The following is an 18,091-nucleotide window of genomic DNA, read 5'->3' on the forward strand; positions in this document are numbered from 1 at the left end:
TTTTAAAAAAATGGCAGAGCTTGTCCTTTTCCTTGGGAGTCCAGAACCTCAGCTTCCGTCAGGGGTTCTAGTGGTGGCTTTCTTGCCATCTGGAGGTGGTTCCCTTCCACAGTCCTCAAGGCTCTTTTCCACTAGTTAGCACCAGGCTGAAGAGAAGACTCACAAGGGAACTGGCAGCAGAGCCAGGGATATGGCAGAAAGGGCTCATCAACACAGGCCCCCTGGGAATGGACTCCTGGCCAGCTGGGTGGGTGGACAAGCACAGAAGTCAACTTGTGGGGAGAGGGGAGCCTAGGAAAGTTGACCCTACGCAGCTTAAACACCAGGCTTGATTGACGTGGTCTGAGAAAACAGACCTGCAGAAGCAGCGGGCTTTCACATGGGCAAGGCCTACCCAGGCTAGCTGCACGGCCATGCCAGCGAGTCAGATAAACCTTCCTCTTCACCCGCCTTGTATGCACCCCCCCCCCCGCTAGGATTCTCTGAGGGAAGGAGGTGGGCAGAGCCCGAGAGGGGAGAGGATCTACAGAAGCTCCTCTGGGAAAGCAATCTCCCCTGAGGCCTTTTTATCACCTGCTAAAACCACATCTTTCCTCTCCCAAACACACAGGAACATTCCCAAGCACAGCCTCCTCGCCCGGCCCGTCCTGGGGAAGAGGACACAAGGCCACCCATAAGCATGGTTCTTGTAGTCCCCTTTCAGCTTTCTTCTTTCCACACTTTCCTGCAGGGCTAGGATCTTCCGCAAACCAAGAAAATATGTGTTTATTCCTCAAACAAAACATTGAGAAATCTGCAAAGGGTCCCCTCAGGGAATTTCAATGCCAGGAAAATGTCAGAAGGATGAAACGAAGAGTGGCAAAGATAGCAACCCAGGGTCCAAACAATAACACAGGAAGCAATATCAATCCACAGAACCACATCCGCTGTCATCAGCATCTGAGACTTTTGGCACCATCAACAAGGGAGCTGGACTGTTGGTTATAAGGGGGCAGCCCAGAATTCCAGCCCATCATGCGGAGCCTTCAAAAACAAACGGGGGACCCCAAGCAGGCAGAGTCTGGGGGGAGTCTGTGCAAGAGCCTCGGCCTCCAGGGGCAAAGAGCTCGCTCGCCTCTCCCAGCAAGAAAGGGAAGGGGGTGGCCTGGATCTTCAGGGCAGCCAAGGCAGGAGGGAGGCAGCCTTCCTGGGGCCAGCAGGAAGGGTGGGGAAAAGGCTGCTCTTCGGCAGCAGCTACTCCCCAGCTGCCAGCTTGGCAGGAGAACCTGAGAAATGGCTGTGAACTGTGCCAAGGGGACTATCCATCGTCCATAATCCCCGCCCAAAAGCCCCCACCTGGATGGCTGGGAGCCCAACTGAGCCCCGTCTCTGCAGTGGGTGATGCCAATGGAAGCCTGACATAGCCTTACCCCCCCCCCTCCCTCGCTTCTCCTGGGTCTCCGTTTCCATGGAGATGCTCATTTCCTACACACCTCCTAATCGGCTGGGCCCATTCAGATGCCAAAGAGATGGTTCGGCTGCTCCCACCCAGTGAACAACCTGCAGCATTAGCTTAGCTTAAGCACCACCTGTGAGCATTCGGTTGCCCCTTATCCTTTCTAACACCCACAATATTCCAGCACCAGCAGCAAATACGCCCCCCCCCCCCACCAACTGCTTCCTCCAGGCTGCCCACGAATAAGTTGGGCCCCGTCTGGGCTACCTCAAAAGGGCTACGATTGACCTTCTCTGGCCACCCTCCTTGTTCTCTGAGCTCCCCCTGAGCTGAGAGGGTCATCCTGCTCACCCAGGCCGCCGATGGTGTAGGTGGAATCGCTGGCCCCGAGCAGAATTGGCCCGCTCTCCTGCTGGCCTTCTTCCTTATAGTACAGCTTGTAGCCTTGGACGGCGGCCACGTCTGCCAGCTCTTGCTGCCACTTCACGGTGATTGCTGTGCAGTTGAGAGGCTCCAGGCGCAATTCGGGAGACTTTGGTGCTGGGAAAGAAGGGAGAGGAAAGGTTCACCCGAGGGCAGGACTTACACCTCCCTCTGACAGCCGGTCAACCCTGGGCACCCGAGTGGTTGGCCACGCGTTGATTTGAGCAGGGGGTGGGAGGCAACCCTGCCAAATTAGACATGTTTGTTTGCTGAAATTATATGGCTGACCGTCTCATCGCTCAACCCAAAAGAAAGGGGTCCACCCCCCCCCCCGGCCCCAGCGCTTGTGAAGAAAGCCAGATCACCCCGGATTCTCTGGCAACCTTAGCAGCGACGTCTTCTTCTGCCCGGAACTCCCCTCTCCCTGCCTTTACTTGCCTTTTGCTCCTTACAAACACACGTATGCAGGAAGAGCCACCACGTTGCTTGGGAGCAGCCTGCCTAAAGCCCCCTCGGCCTACGCCGACTGGGCGGCCCCCGGACCCTCCAGGCCACCTCTGAGCCTTCCTCGGGGGGGGGGGGGGAGCTCCGTTTAGGCAGAATAGCTCTGCTGCTCCTTTGGAGGAAAAAGGCACCTTGGACACTGGTGGCTTTTGGGGTGCGATGGGAAGTCCACAGAGAGGCCTCGCCCCAACCAACTTTCGTGGCAGCAGAAATGCGAACCAAGTAGATGCTGTCGGGCTTCAGCCCCCGGAGCAGGTATTCGTAGGTGGTCCCCGGGAGCTCCAGCCCCTGGATGCTGCTCTCCGTGCTGAGGCGGAAGGAAAGGCGGAAGGCCACCACCTCCCCTCGCCGGTACTTGGCCGGGATGGGCAGCCAGGAGATGAGGACGTCGGAGGGGGTTCTGCTGGTCAGGCTGAGCTCGGGAGCCCTCAGCGGCACTAAGGAGGCAAGGAGGAAGACAGTCAGCCTCTCCCGGGGCCTGAGGGGGGCTGCGGGCTGGAGGGGAAATGGAGCATTAAGGGACCGAGAGAGAGAGAGGCCTTGGCAGAAGGGCTTCCCTGCTTCTCCCACTTCTATCTTCTTCATGATATGTTTCCACAGCTTTCTAGTCCATAGGGAGGACTCTGTTCCAGAGAGACTCTGACTCTCCTCAAAGGGCTGGAAGCGGCCAGGCACAGACGGAGCCAGGCCTCTGCTGCTGGGGCCAGAGATGCTCCTGAAGACACACACCCCCCGGGACCCCCTTGGCCTGTGGCAGCTCGGTGGGCCTAAGGATGCAGACCCCTCCCTTACAGAGCTAGGAGGGGGGATTCTCCTCAATGGACTAAACTGTTGCCACCTGCCGTTTCCCCCCCCCCAGCCCACGCTCTGGGCTCTGGGTCTCTCGTGGCCATTTTTCCAGCAAGGAAGCCAGTACCGTCTTCCAGGGTAGGCCGAGTGACGTGGTCAGACATCTGGCTGGCCCCCAGGGGCATGTAGGCCACCACGTAGAAGGTGTAGTTGCTGGCAGGGTCCAAGTCATCAATAATATAGTGGGTGGTGTCATTTCCAATCACCACTTGGTATTCTTCATTGTTTAAGCCTGGAACACAGTAACAGCAGAAGGAGCATCTAGAACGGAAGGCTCCCTCAGAGCCACCAAGCGGCACGAACAGGGCAGGAAGTGGGTGAGATCTGGATGGAAAATGGGCTTTGATCTAAAACAGAGCCTCTTTTGCTCCTTAGCAGCATTCTGTGGCCATTGATGTCCAAAGGCTGGATGTCCGTCCGGCACAGCCTCCCAAGGCCTCCGAAGCAGACAAGAGCTGGCAACTACTCTGGACCCTCCTTAGCACCCAAAGCCCGTCAGCAGCCTCTCCGCTGTGGAAAAGGCACCCCCCCCCAACCCCCATGCCCACCCAGCGGAAGCAGCATCGGCTCCTCCAGGTCAGCAGGACGGCCATGGCTGACATTCCACCCGTTGATTTCCAGGCATCTCCCTCCATCTTCTCTCTTACTCCCTCACAAGGCATCAGGCACTGCCCCACGCTTCCCATGCCCACCATCGCCCTTCCCCGCTATCAACTTCCAGAGCAGGCCCCCTCAAGGGACCCTCGTTTCTTACACACACACCCACACACACACACACACACAAGCCCAATTCCCACGTTGGAGAACTGCTGCCAAAGTAGCAAAACTATCTGCTGTGTGAGAAGCCCCCCACCCCATTTGGGAAACAGAAAGCCAAGAAGCCCTCCGCACCCCCTCCCATCAATTAGGGCCCTCAGGAGCCTCAGCCTGGGGCCCAGCTCGAAGCCTCCCAAGGCCAGCCTTCTGCTCTCACAAGGCTCAAGCAGATGGGGCTCAGCCGCCTGCTTCCCCTCCAGTGCGGAGATCGGTCCCCCTTCCAGGACACGCTGGAAGCCCACCGTTACTCTCAAAAGGACCGTTTGCCAGCAATCCCTGCCCCTCCGAATGGGCCTTTTTCCTAGGGACGCACTAGTTAAATAGAGCCATTTTCCGGAATGAATCAATATCAGCTTTTCAGTCCATCATTCAACTAATTTATGCAATATTTATCCTTCCAAAGATCTGGTAATCTTTTAAAATAGTATTTAATAAATGCCAAAATGTACAATATGATGAGAAGGAAGTTATGGCTGCCTCTAACTGTTTCTGAAAACCCTGAAGGGAGCTCGCATGCAGAAGCAGCTCCGTGGTTGGTCCCACATGGACCCGGGAGGCTCCTGGCACCAGGAGCATTTCATCCCTCCCTCCCTTTCGCAGCCGCTCTCTTTCCGCGGCCCACGCGGCCCACAGCAGCCCTGCCCAACTCACCTTCCGCCTTCATGTAGTGCACCGAGTAGGCGATGACTTTGTCTGAATTATAGAGCGGCCTCTCCCAGGCCAAGAGAATGGCCGAGCTGGACATGGTTTCTGCGTGGACGTGGCAAGGGGCGCTGGGCCGGTCTTCGGAGAGGACCACCGTCAGGCGTGCCCTGGCAAGGACAGACCCTTGGCTGTTCTCAGCCACACACTGGTAGATGGCATCGTCTTCAGGGATGATCTGGTTGATCACCAATTTACTGGAAAGATGAAGAGGGAAGGCATTAGGAGGGAGCCAAATCAGGCAGGTGAGAGGCAAAGGATGCGTCCACCAGGCCAGACTCATCCGGGCCTTTAACTCTCACCCACTGAGCAGTGCTGGGAAGGGGGTGACGAGTGCTCCTGCCATGCTCTTATTCCGCTCATCAGATTCCACTTCCACGGAGGAGCAGCCTTTCTCAAGCACCTCTTGGGCAGAACCCTCAGCGGAAGGAAGGGCCCTGCTCCACTTCTCCCAGGAGCAGGCCCAGTCCTCCTCCCGAGCTGCACGTCTGTCCCTCACCACCACCACCACCAAGGACCACCCCTTGTTATCAGAGAACCAGGCCGCCTGTTCCCTACCTGCTGTAGGTTTTGATTCTGCCGTTGGAATGGATCTTCCGGCCATTCTTCAGCCAGGATATCTTGGGTGTCGGAATGCCTTCTGCCTGGCAGGCAAAACGGGCTGTGCCAGCTCGGGGCCTGGTCAAGCTCTCCGGCCACTCCACAAAGGCAGGGGGGGCTGGAGGAAACACCAAGCGGGTTCCATTTCACCTTCCCCCTTTCTAAAAACTGCCTCAAACTGTACCTCCCGGGACCCATTTCTGAGAGCCTCAGAAAGCCTGGCCCACCTTGGCCCAAGGCAGCCTGTGCCGTTTGTCAAAAGAGTTTGGCTTGAAAGCCCATCTTGGATCCCTGCCCAGAGCTGAATCTCCTCCAACGTGCTCCTCACCTAACACCAGCAGTGCTGCCATTGCAGTGGTGAAGTTGCGTGTGCCAGGGATCGTAGCACGGCAAACGTACACACCAGAATGTTGTACCTTCACGTCCGAGATCATGAGGTTCCCATTTCCAAGCACCCGTGTGTTGAAAACATCGATGGACTTGTGGTCTGTTTTGAGAGGGACATTTCAACCACCTGCCTCGGTTTGTGGTTCTTCCCACCCTGGGCTGCCTCGTCCCCTCTAAAATCTCTGTGAAGTGGAACCTCAGGCACTCATCCAAATGTCGGACCTCTGGAGAAATGCCAGCAGACCCCTAACTTCCCTGATAGGAATGGCTCTGACCCACCGCCCTGGCCTTTTCCCCGTTGAACAGCCTGCTCCTCCCACTCTTGATGCTTGTGCCTCAGGGTACACAAGGATTGCACAACCAGCTGATCTTGCGATGTGCAGAAGCATTTAGCGGAAGACAAGCAAATGGACTCTTTTCAGCTAGCATGGATGGTGTAGGAGTTTCTGCCACAAGTCAGACTGAGATGCCCATCAGCTGGAAAAAGACAGTCATGCCCACCAGCTGCCAGAAATGACTGTTCTCTCCAACCCATTTTTCCTTTCCAACTTTGGGGCACTGACTGAGAACTTCAAAGGGACAATTTCCCTTTTCACATGCCAAACTGTAGGCAGCAACAATGAAGGTGGCACACTCAAAGGGGTTCCCACTTACTCTCCCTCATGCCACCTGCAAGTTGTGGCAGCTTTCATTTCCCACAGCTGGAAGCCAAAGAGACAATGTGGACCATTCAGCACTCACCAAGGCGACTCCAGGACACAATTGGTTTTGGATTCCCGATGGCCACACACTCAAAGATGACTGTTTGGTGGAGAGAAGCTGTCATATTTTGGGGGCCAGCTATAATGGATGGCTTATGGAAGAGCTTGGTATTGGTAGCTGTTGGAAAAAAATGCATACAATAGAAATGTGTTGTCCACATACATCAAATGTGGACCACCTCAAGCCTTAGAAATGGAATTGTGGAGGGAGGCACTTTGGTGAAGACCCGTTTCCACCTGATACACCCGGATACACTCAATGTTTGCTGGCAACAATGCTCGAAAAGCAGCAATATTTTCTGGATACCTGGCGCAACGGTGAGTTTAGCCTCGCCACTCCTCCGCCGGCCGACAACTGTTGTAGCAACACAAGAGTAACTCCCTGCATCTTTTGGCTCAACACTATAGATCTGTAGCACTCCGGAGGGCAGCGCAGTTATCCTGGAAGGACAGAATGGGGGTAGGAAGGGAAGCCCCTCTGTACCTCCCAGGGGCCCTGCAAGCCTCTTGGGCTGCTTTGGCCCAGAGCCAGGAAGGGGGACCACCGCCCAGCTGGATTAGGTTGGGGGAGGCTGCAACAGGGAACCCTCATTTTGGAAGGCGGAATCGTGTTCCCAAATTGCACAAAACACAGCCGCATTTTCTTAAACCCAGCACTGGCCTCAAACGTCACCCATTCGTTTTCTCAAAGTCAAAGCAAGAAACGTCTGTCTGAGCGCTGCTGCTTTTGCATTTCAGCACGATTGGAGAGTCGACCCACAACCAAGACAGGCGGCAGACTCCGGTCGAAGGAGAGACCCACTCGCATCCTCCCCCCACCCCGCCTCCCCTCACAGGGCTATGGGACGGACTGAAAGGGAGGCGGCCCATGTCCCACCCTCTGCGGTATAGCGCTGCCTAGGAGAAACCCTGAAAGCTTACCTGTCCGTCTCCATTAGCAGCGCTGTCCCATTCACCTCCCAGGTGATGATGGCTGGAGGGTGGGCTGGAATTTTGCAGGCAAATCTAGCCACGCCCCCTTCATGGACTTCCGTGGGGAGGGGCTGGACTTCAAAGGCAGAGAGGGCTGCAAGGAGGGGGAAGAGGAGAGGCTGAGCCCCAATGGGGAAGGGGGGAGCTCTGCCTTTCAGTGCACTTAAGGAAGGCCAGCAGCACAACGGATCCGGTTAACCTGCTCCGGTTCCGAGGAATCCCGGGAGGCCTTGGGGAAGGCGGCCAGGAGCCCCCCTGGGAATCGCTCTGGGAAAGGCAGGCTCCCCGTCCCCACCCTCCCGGGAGCTTTATCAGCACTGCTCAGTTGAGCTTCAATAAACTGCAGTGCTGCCGATAAGAGGGAGCCTCTTATCAGCAAGGTCTTCTTAGGGTCAACTGAGCAGGCAGGAGCCCCTCTGCCTGCCTGGAGTCTCTCTGGCTTCTTTGCTGGGCAACCCACCTCTTTGCCCTCCCCTACGCTCCAGAGTGAAGCAGCACAGAAGTCTGGATGCAGCGCCAGTCAATTACAGAGACTCCCCAATGCCTCCCTGGGCACTCTGGGCTCTGCTCTCTTCACAAAACAAGACAGGAGGACCCCCTTTTCCAAGCCCCCCCCCCAATCCACCTCCCTTTCTGCCGTTACCCCAACACAGAGGAAACGGAGCGTACAGCCCATGACTCTCCTGGAGGGCCACTAAGGGAGCGCCATGAAAGAACATTTCCTAGGACAGAGCAAAGGAGGAAGGGCCTTTGCCTTGGGTCCGCTCCCCAGGGCTAGACCCAGCCTTCAAAAGCGGCATGGGGCAGTAGGTAGGCCTAAGGGCCATGGCTCTCAAGCGGGAGTGGAGCTGGCGGGAGAGCCAACGGGGGCCCTGTGCCAGAAGAGCATCCTGGGAAGCAGGGACCCTGCAGGGACCCTCCCCCCCCCACCTTCCGCCCAGCCTGCTCTGCTGCAACAGAATTGCCAGAAGTGTGAATGGTGCCTGTGCGTGTGTCTGTGTCTGTCTGTCTGTCTGTGTATGTGCCCGCGTGTGCTGAGCAACACATGGATCAAAGCATGAGGGGCTGTTTTTTCAGCACTCTGTTTCCCTTGGAGAGGTGTAGAGGCATAATAAATCCCTCTTGCTGGAGAGATGGAACAAAAGCGTTTGTGGATAGAGAGGAAGGGGCATTCCAGATGCAGTAATGAGGGAAGGTCCCAGCCATCTGTCTCTCCTGCCAGGCCCTATTCATCACCACTGCCAGGATCAATCCCACCAGGGGCTGCTCCACACAGCTCTCAGTCGCAGGAGGGCTGACCCACAAGAAGCAGGGCGAGCTCTGGGGTGCCCCCCCCAAATGAAATAGAGGAAAGAAACACAGTTGTGCCCAAGGGAGACCTTTGGTACAGTTCCCCGAGCGCCCCCCTCCCCAGGACTCTCGCCGTGGCATTGAGTCACCTTCCCATCTCCTGCCTCTTGGACAGCAGCCAGACTGTAGCTGAGACCTATGGAGAAAGGATGATTCAAGTGCATGGCAGCCAACCGACTCTCTTTCCGTGCGACAGGCCACATGTGCCTCCTCCTCCTCCCCCCCTCCCTTCCTTTGCAAAGAGCTTTTTCCCCGGCAAAAGGAGGGGGCCCTTCAGGAGGCACGATGGCCAATTGCTGTGCCAGGAGTGCCCTGTGCCAAAGACTGGCTCCAACAGCAGCGGGTAAAGGGGGAGGGGATTTTGAGCCCCAAATCTAATGTCACCCTTAGCAGAAGCTAAAAAGCCAACCGCCCAGGGAGGCCCGGGGGCCAAGGCTGGAAAGAGAGGAGCTCATAGCGGCAGGGGCAGCTGGTGTGTCCCCCCCCCCCAAAGGCCTTGCAGTGAGCAAATCTCCTTCCCGCCAATCACAGCCTGCTTCCAAATGGCCCAAATCTCGCCCCCGTCAGAGTTCCTGGCCAGGGAAGGCAGAGAGCGCCCGGCCCTCTTCCCCACCAGGCCTTGAGATCTGCAGAAGCGCTCACTGGGTACAAATCGCTAGGGCAGATCAGGAGGCCTGTGCCACCCTCCGGAAGGGAAGGGCAGGAGTAGGCATGTGGATAGGCATTCCACGGGGAGGGAGGGGAGGGAAGCAGGGCAGGATGTGCAGGGGGCCTGGGGGGGAGGGGCAGGTTCAGGGGGCAGCATTTCTGCAGGGTCGGCCTCCGTGCAAGAGAGCAGAGGGCCAGGAGAACTGCCCTCTTGAAACCCGAGCCGTCCATCTCTTTGTAGAGCTGGAGAAAAAGAGGCCCCCTCTCAATCTTCTTTGATGGCCGGCCAAGCTGGGGAGGGCCCTGGTGACCCCAAGCCCCCCCCTTCTCTGCCGGACCCCTCCTCTTCTGAGCAGATGAATAGCCTTCCTCAGCAATGTCCGCCTCCCCCCCCCCCAACAAAAGAATGCGAATCTGGAGACTGGAGGGAAGCGGTGGGGTCAGCTGCGCTGGCCGGAGCAGGAGAAGCGGCTGCCTGGTGCTTCCAAGTGTGGCCTGGGCTTCCAGAGGTCAGCCAGGAACCCTGGCAACCTCCCCCTGGCCCACGGGAATGCCGGGCGCACTCACGCCCCGGTGGGCTCTGTGTGGCCAGGCAGCTTTTGTCTCTCGCAAGCAGCCCAGCAGTTGGGGATGGGGGGGGGGCTTTAAGCCAAGAGACCCTCCTCAGACGGTTTTAGTTGTGAGCCCATTTGCTTTTCCCGCGCATGCATTGGGGCGTCATTAAAGCTGCCCTTTGATCTACGAAGCAGCCCAGGGGTTGCTACTGCAAGGGCCGAAGAGAGAACTAAGAGAGGCCTTCATGGGGACGGAGAAGCCACTTCGGAAGCAGCCTCTGTGGCGTTTCCTGCCCTGCCCTGGGAATCCCTCCTGTCCAGAGCACCTATCAGCCAGGCCCCCCTTTGCTCCCTGAGCATCCAGTGTCCGTGCTAAGCAACTCCCAGGACTCCCAGCCCAGCAGCCTTCTTCCTTTCCAGTGTTTGCCTCCGGTACGTTTTGAATGGCAGCTTCTTGATACCCACAGACTCAAAACTCTACAAGCAAATCAGGAATGTTTGGTCCTTCCTCCATTCAGGCTAACCTGCAATGTGATTTTGGATTTATAACAAGGAACACATTTTTCTTTTCAGTTTGGGAAATGGGAAGGCAGCTGCGGAGCACAGAGGTGGAGGATGCTGTGGAAATGAGGACCTCGGAGGAGGAGAGCCCTTGCTGGGGGCGGGGGGGGGCTCTTCCCCCAACTGCCCTCCCAGTGGTGGAGGAGGAGGCCGTTGTCTTCTAGCTTTAAAGTAAAGGAGAGGCATTTAAAAGGCTCCCCAGCACCAAACCAGAAGGAAGGATCCCGGTGCATCTGGGCTCCTGGATAGAAGTTTCTGGCCTTTGACCTGGGTCTGGGGTGGCAAAGAAGCTGCTCACAGATGTGCAAGTGGGCAGCAGAAATCAATCCCAGGTGCAGAGAGACAAGACCCCCAAGACCCCCCCCTCCTCTTTTGCTCGGGGGCGGATGGGATCAGCTCCCTTCACGGAACTGCCTGCTTAGGGGTTCTACTCTGCTCTGCCCAAACCTCAAAAGCAGCTTCTTCAGGGAGGGCCACGGGACGCACCCCCAACCCTGTCAAGCTGCACCCCGGCTCTGAAGGTCCAGAGATGCACGGAGCCTTTGAAGGAGCCGAGGGCTGGAGAATACCCTGCACTCTGGGCCTGGCGCCAAATGGGGAGGAGCAAATCTTCAGAAAATCTTTCCCTGCCGCCTGCACCATTGCCCTGGGCTGTGCCACTTGGGCGATGCCCGCTCCTCCTGTCACTTTCCCAGCCCAACGACATCTTCCAGAGCTCCGGGAAGCCAAAGGCAGCGAGGCCAAGCATGACGCCCCGGGGCTCACTTCCTTCATGGGCCCTTAAAGGGCACCTTGCGGCTTGAGCTCGGAATACACACACACACACAGCAGCCAAGCTGTTCCCCAGCCAATGGGAGAGCGGACAAAAATGCTTCCGAGGCGGCTCTCCTGTAGGATCCCAGTGGTTCTTTCCCTGGGCCAGACGAGGAGCTTGTTGAGCACAGCGCATCCTCACACGGGAGCCCCGTGGCTCCTCCCTGCCATATTTTGCTTCGGTTTTTTTCACAGAGTCCTGAAAAGGAGGGAAGGCACAGCAGCTGCCCTTCCCTTCCCTGGGAGCTCAATGCAGCTAGCGACTGAAAAGAAGGAAAGAACCCTGAAGTGTTTTAACACATCTCAGCACAAAGTAAACACCAGCTGTCACCCGACCCAAGACTCTCCCTGCTGCTCTCCCCCAAGGGGACCATCCCGGGGCTCCTGAGCAGCCGCTGAGCCTTTAGGGCTCAACACCAGCCCTAGAAAGGAAGCCCACGGGAGACTTTCCACCTGGGAACCGCTCGGCCCCATGCAGCAGCTAAGACTCTCCAGATGTGGGACTCTGCTCTCCTGCTCCAGCAAGGCAGCCAAGGCCCCGCACTGCTCCCTGACGGATGCTCTGAGGACCAAGACAGCCCCCTGTGCCCAATAATGGACACAAAGAATGGCAGCCCAACTGCTGAGCTGGCACCTCCCACAACTGCCGGAGCTCATCTCCCATGCTGCTCCACTATGGCTCACCAGCCACCACAGCTGGCTGAACATAGTGCCCTGAGCCCCACACAGACCGTGTGACAGCAGATTGTCACGGAGCAGCCAAATAGTGGAGCTTCTTGCTTGGGGTAGAAAATGGCGAGCGGGTAGCCCTGGACAAGAGATGCAATTTCCAGCAGCCTTCGTGATGTTGTAAACAAGACAGTTGCTTAGGGAAACCAGCCAGAGGGACGGAGGCCTCAAAGGTCCTGCTGGGCACATACACATGTGAGGGGGGCTGCATGTCAAGTCTGCTGTAAATCCAATCAGGCTGGAATTTTTGCTCCCCTTAAGGCAGCTTCTTTCTGAAGAACACCAGGAGCAGCCAGAACACCCTGCTTGGTCCTGGTGGCTTCCCATCCGCTTCTCACTTCTGCTGCCAGTTTTGCCCCCATGGTAGCCAGAGAAGCACCTTCTTTGGCAAAGCCCAGGATCCAGAGGAGATCCATCTTCTGCGCCCAAGGAACTTCCTTCAGCCCCACCTTCCTTCCAGCAGCCAAACCCGCAGCATGCGATGCCACTTGCTAGCGGTCTTTGCATATTGGCCCAGGAGCGCAACGGACGGCTCTGAAGGGGTTAATGAGGAATATTTGCTCCTCGTTCTGCTTGGGTCTCAGGAGCTGCCTGCCACGGCAAGAAGCCCATTCACACGTGCTAGGAGGGGGGAAGAGGCAGGAGCTCAAATTAGATCTGAGGATAGGATGCTGCTTCCTCCTTGCCATTGAGCCCAGCACTCCCCTTGTGCGTGGGCAGCTGCTTCACCTCCTCTCCCAGCACTGGTTGGTTGGCTCCTTCCTTCCTTCCATTTCTTATTCTTTCTCTGCCCAGACAAAAGCCTTTCCCGGCTGGGTGGCTGGGCATCGAGGCAAAAGCTTAGCATTGGGGCTCACTGTGCATGGACACAAATGCCTCAGCCAGAAAGCCACCCCTCTTCTTCCCGTCCCTCTGGGGATTGCAGCAAGTGCGGCTGAGCACCCAAAACAGGCAACCTGCGTCTTCACTTAGGTGAAGGTAACTAACTATGAGCCTGGAAGTCACCAATCCCAGTTTAAAGCTGGGCCAGCAAAGCCACCCAAGGGAAACAGTGCCAAGCTGAAGCCAAGGCGGCTGCTGTGGGGCTTCTGCACATGTGGGCAGGAACCGTCAACCAGCTTTCCTTCATACAGGCCCCTTGATGACTGACACCCTGGTCCTGCGGGGACCAAAAGGCCCAGCTACTCAGCGGAGAAGCAGGGAAATGGGGCCAGGAGGCCCTTTTGGCAGCTGCAGGAAGCCAACAAAGGCAGAGGAGGGGGAGCCCCAGTGGGAACCATTCTCCTCCTTCTGCCTTTCAGCCTTGTTCTTGTTCCACCACCCAAACTAACCAGGATCTGTTTATGCAAACCAGAGGATAGGGACAAACCCTGGGTTAGTCTTCCACAGTTAACATGGGTGTTAGAGGAACTTTTAATTAGGCAAACTTATTTGCTGACTATCTGGGGAGGAGAAAGTCCCTGTGGGCCACCAGCCACAGAAATAGTTATTAAGGGGGGGAAAGAATTGGCTTTCCTTTTCTGGACTTCAGGCTGTTGAGAAGCAAAACTGTAGGTTTCCATCTTTCCATAACCCTCTCTTTATTCCCCTTTTCCTTTAGAAATGTAGTAAAGTAGATGAATCTGCCAATTTCTTCTCTCTGAAAAACAGCTGTTTGTTTGAAATAATTTCAGGCGGGTCTGCAGTGTTCCGGATTCTCCCTTAGTCCGAGTCCTGCCTGCTGAGATACCAGGGCACAGGGAGCCAAGCTGAAGACTGCAGAGTCCCTCTCAGCTCCTCTTAGTTCACAGGGCAGGTGGGGGGGGGGGGCTGGCCTCAACTTCAAAGGAGAAGCCCAGCCCCCAGCCCCTTAATCTTCTTCTTCTTCCGATGATATTAGCATTTTACCCTCACTTGGTGCCTCACAAAGAAAATGGAGAGGAGGAACCTCCCCCCCCTCCACCACCCTCAATTATCCTGCTGTGCGGGAGAAGCCCTGCGGTTGGCTTTGCCTGGTCCCTATCTTATCTTTGCGGCCCCCTGTAAAAGGGGGAGGTAAGGAAGAAGCTGCCTAGATGTGAGACCCATCATTTCCTGCCCCCAAGACAGCCCCCCCCTTGCAGGATGCCATCACTTTGATGGCCTCTCAAGATAAGGTGTGTGTGTGTGTGTGTGTGTGTGTGTGCATTCCTCAGGAACAATCCAGGGCAATCACTGAGGAGTTGGCATGGAAATCTCCACCCTGAGGAGGAGGAGGAGGTCATCCGCTCTTTTAAACCTCATCCTGGCCAGTTTCTAACCTTTTAACCCAGCGAGTCCTTAATTTGCACATGAATAATGGAATGGTTGCAGAGAGGGCAACAAGACTCCACTTCCTGGGTAACTTTTTAGGCTCCCTCTGTGTTGGGGCCTTAAACTCCATGGCAGATTAAAGTGTTAGAATTCCACAGGCAGCACCCAGGATTGCACTCGAGGCACAGGAAGGTGCTGAAAGTCTGAAGAAAGATCCACAGGGTGGGGAGGTGGGCGGGGACCCCCCCCCCCATGCTTCTCCAGAGGAAGGGAAGGGAAGAGCAGGAAGGCCCCTCCTCCACCTGCTGAGAATGTGGGGGTTCAGCTTAGCTACAAAGAAGAAAGTCGTTTTGTTCTTAAAGGCTGTAAAGCCATCACAGACCAGGGGAAACTCTTTCCTCCCAGCACAAAATGCTGGAAATTCAACCACCCATCCCCCAAGGACCCTCACAGCAGACAACGGGCAGCTTAATTCCACCTACTTTCAGCTTCCTCACATTAATTGTAGGAGTTATGGACATCAGAGTTTGGACATGCAATATTTGAAGCACACAAGGAAAAGGCCATTCAAAACATTCAAACGCTATCAGTCTTCCCATCTGCAGGAAAAGTGCTTTTATCATCAATGCAGAGCTCCAAATTGTTGGAAATAATGGGGAGGCCCAACAATGCAACACCCCCTGCTTGATGTCTTCCAGAGATACCCAGGAGAAGGAGCCACACAACTGCAGGACATCAACGAAGTCCAAGGCAGAAGAGCTCAAGGAGCAAGGCTGCCAAGCACAGCTGGAGGAGGCTAAGACGCTTTGGGCCAATTCGTGGAGACAGGCGAACTCTGGAGTTGGCCAACCGACAACCCAAATGTTGTGCACCTGCAAAAGGCCTTCCCTGGAGCCTCTGAAAAGCTGGCAAAAGTTGGGAGGGGGTGGGTCTCCTTTAGGCTCTCTCTGGAGAGCATAACGTGCTGCTGCTTTGCTGCTCCTCGTCACTGAACACTCCATACAATCACCCCAATGAGGTATTTTCTTAATTCCTGAAGGCACAGTATAAATGTCCTTTCATCCCAGTTTCCACAAGATGGGCACAGCCCCAAACCTCCCTCCCAGCCACTTACAGGTTTATTAGCTCCCAGGGAAGAAGAAAGTCCTGCTGCAGAAGAGACACCCCCTCCCCGGAAAGGCCAGCTCTGTTGCCAGATCAAAGGGGGAGCTGTTGCTGCTGGCCCTTACCTTCATCAACACCTCCCCCCTTTCCGGCCTGACACTGCCGTGTGGATGGCAGGAAGGACAGCCCCCCCCCCTGCACCCCACAGCTGGATCCCGCTGCATTGCTTGAGGGATGCTGGGCAAAGGGTCCTTCCTGCAAGCATTGGCACGTCCACCCCTGCGTGCCCTGAGGGCAAAGGGTTCCCTGGTCATGGAGCAGCTGGGGGAAAGGACCTGCCGGAGGGCACAAAGGGATTCCCAAGATCCTTTCTTGCAGCTCCTTTTGAGAGACAAAGCAAAGCAGGGGAGCGAACACAAGCACAAAATAGGACTCCTTAGGACTCCTCCACCGAAAAGCCTGCAATCTCCACACCCAGCTTATCTCCTGAATTATTCTGTACCACCATTTGGAAGTAGGGAATACCTTTAACCTTAAAATGTAATTGGAATAAAGACCAGACGTGCATTAAAACAAATGTGTAAAAACTGCCCTGCAACGATGGGGTTGCAGGCTCAATCCGGCATTTCTTCCAACAACTGACAGGCAGATTTTACCCAGAGACCTTGAAGGGATCTTTGGCCCCACCCACTTTATCTGCCTTACAGACAAGCAGAGAAAACGCAGGGAATCTGAGAAGTTAACCTACCCCAAGATCCCAGGGCCTTTGCTGCCTCCGCTGGGAAGGCGGGCACAGGTGGGAGGAGAAGGCCCAGAGCACGGAACACACCTGCTTCTACGAAGCACCCCAGGACAGGTCAACCTGCCCCAAACCAGAGGCCCCGCCCTGCGATGTCCTGGAACTGACCCTCAAAGGAAGTGGTGGAAACTTACTTGCAAAGGTGAGATGCGCTTTCTGGCTGAGAACAGCGCCGTGTTTATTCAGGGCCAAGCACTGGTAGACGCCTTCGTCCGGCCTTTCGCCTGGCTTGCCGCTCTCCGGCTCCCGTATAAATAAAGAGCCGTTGGACAGAGAGTGGATCTGTTCGTTCTCAGAAACCGTAACTCCGTTTCTAAGCCAGGTGATGGTGATGGGGACCTCCCCTCGGGCCAGGCAGTCCAAAACCACCGCCTGCTTTCTGGCCAGGGTCACGTCTTGAGGCTCTTTTACGAAAAACAGTTCACTGAAGCTCCTGACCCCTAAGAGAGCGAGAGGAGCGAAGGGTGAGCAGGGAAAGGCTCTTTTGGCCAGGGGCCTTTGACCCTCTTTCAACCCAACATCCCCAGGGGCCCCACCGTGGCCGGCAGCCTTGGACCCTGGGGAGAAACGGCTGGGTCTTCCGCTGCCCCCCCCCAACGCGGCAGCTCCTGAAAAGCGGGGCCCTCCCGGGGACCAAGCCCTCCCCGCAAGCAGGGCCGCCCGGCGGAGGGGCCGGCCGAGCTCCCTTTCTGGAAGGAGGTGGGGAGCGGGTCGTCCGTGGGGAGGCCCGCGAAGGGACCCGCCGGGGAGGCTTCCTGAGCGGAGCAGGCAGCCGGGCGAAAGCAGCGCGCCGCTCTCCGGGAGCACAGCCGCGGGAGGGACCGGGCAGCAGCGAGCGGGCGGCCGGCGCGCAGTCAGGCGAGGCTCTGGCCTTCCCCGGACTGGCCGGCTTTCCAGCAGGAGCGCGCTCTCCCCGTCGGGGCTCGCCAAGGGCCGCCTGCCTGCCCAGAGCGCACGTGCGCCCAGCGAGCCGGCCGGGCAGCGGCGGCGGCGGCGGCGGCGGCGTTTCTTCCCGTGGGCTGCTGGCGGGGCCGGAGGCGCCGGGCGAGCCGGGTCAGATGCGCGCCGCCTGGCCGGGAAGGGACTCACCTGGGAGGGCGGCGAGCAGGAAGAGGGCGGCGGCGGCGGCGAGGCCAGGGCTCCGGCGGGGCGCCATTTAACAGCGAACAACGGCGGGCTCTCCGGGCATCGCCCTCCCCGGCCGGCCAGCCGCGCGACCTCTGGCTCCGCAGCCCCAATGGCTTCGCTGCCGCGGCCGGCCTCTACCTCCTCTCCGGCCGCGCGCGGTCAGACGGGCACACAAAAGCGGGGAGGGGCGCCGCGGGTCCGGCGGGGGAGGGCAGGCCGGGCCGGGCGGAGGGCGCGAGGCTTCCCGGACGCGCCGCGGGTCCGGCGCTACTTTTGCGGCGCTCGCCATTGGCCGTCGGCGCGGCCGGGGAGGGGCCAGCGACCCCCTGCTCGCCCCTCCCCCCGAGGCCGGAGCAGGCCCCGCGGGGCAGAGGCGGCGGGAGGGAGGCGCGTGCCCGCTGCCGGCCCCGCGCACTGGCAGCCTGTCCCTGGCGGGAGGCGAGGCGCGCAAAGGCCCCCGGCTTCGGCCGCTTGCTCCTCCGCCTCCCAGCGCGGCTTTGCGGACCCCGAAAGCTCCGCCAGCCACCCAGTTTGTTCCTGGGCGCTCGGTGGCCTTTCCCAGCCCGCCCCGAGCGAGCGGAGGGGACGGGGGAGGCCGCGCCTGAGCCGAGTCTGTCCGTCGCCTTCAAACCCCCCGGAATGCGCGGGCGGGGGGAGGGAGGCGGGGGGCGTCCTCAGCCCGAGG

At 57.7% G+C, this 18,091-nt stretch overlaps 1 protein-coding gene across 1 annotated transcript in view; it reads right to left on the reverse strand.

The window, feature by feature from the left end:
• PRTG (protogenin) overlaps positions 1-17,666 on the reverse strand; it is a 30,345-nt gene extending 12,679 nt beyond the window's left edge. The window contains 11 exon segments of the mRNA XM_032232797.1: positions 1,787-1,975; positions 2,494-2,799; positions 3,279-3,443; positions 4,679-4,926; positions 5,288-5,447; positions 5,658-5,816; positions 6,458-6,595; positions 6,785-6,918; positions 7,399-7,543; positions 16,413-16,718; positions 17,368-17,666. Coding sequence (XP_032088688.1) covers positions 1,787-1,975; positions 2,494-2,799; positions 3,279-3,443; positions 4,679-4,926; positions 5,288-5,447; positions 5,658-5,816; positions 6,458-6,595; positions 6,785-6,918; positions 7,399-7,543; positions 16,413-16,718; positions 17,368-17,434 — 2,017 coding nt within the window. The 5' untranslated portion in view covers positions 17,435-17,666.
• Between the last annotated feature and the right edge of the window lie 425 nt (positions 17,667-18,091).

This window comes from Thamnophis elegans, chromosome 16 (genome assembly GCF_009769535.1).
Source record: "Thamnophis elegans isolate rThaEle1 chromosome 16, rThaEle1.pri, whole genome shotgun sequence".
In the NCBI taxonomy this organism is placed as follows: Eukaryota; Metazoa; Chordata; class Lepidosauria; order Squamata; family Colubridae; genus Thamnophis; species Thamnophis elegans.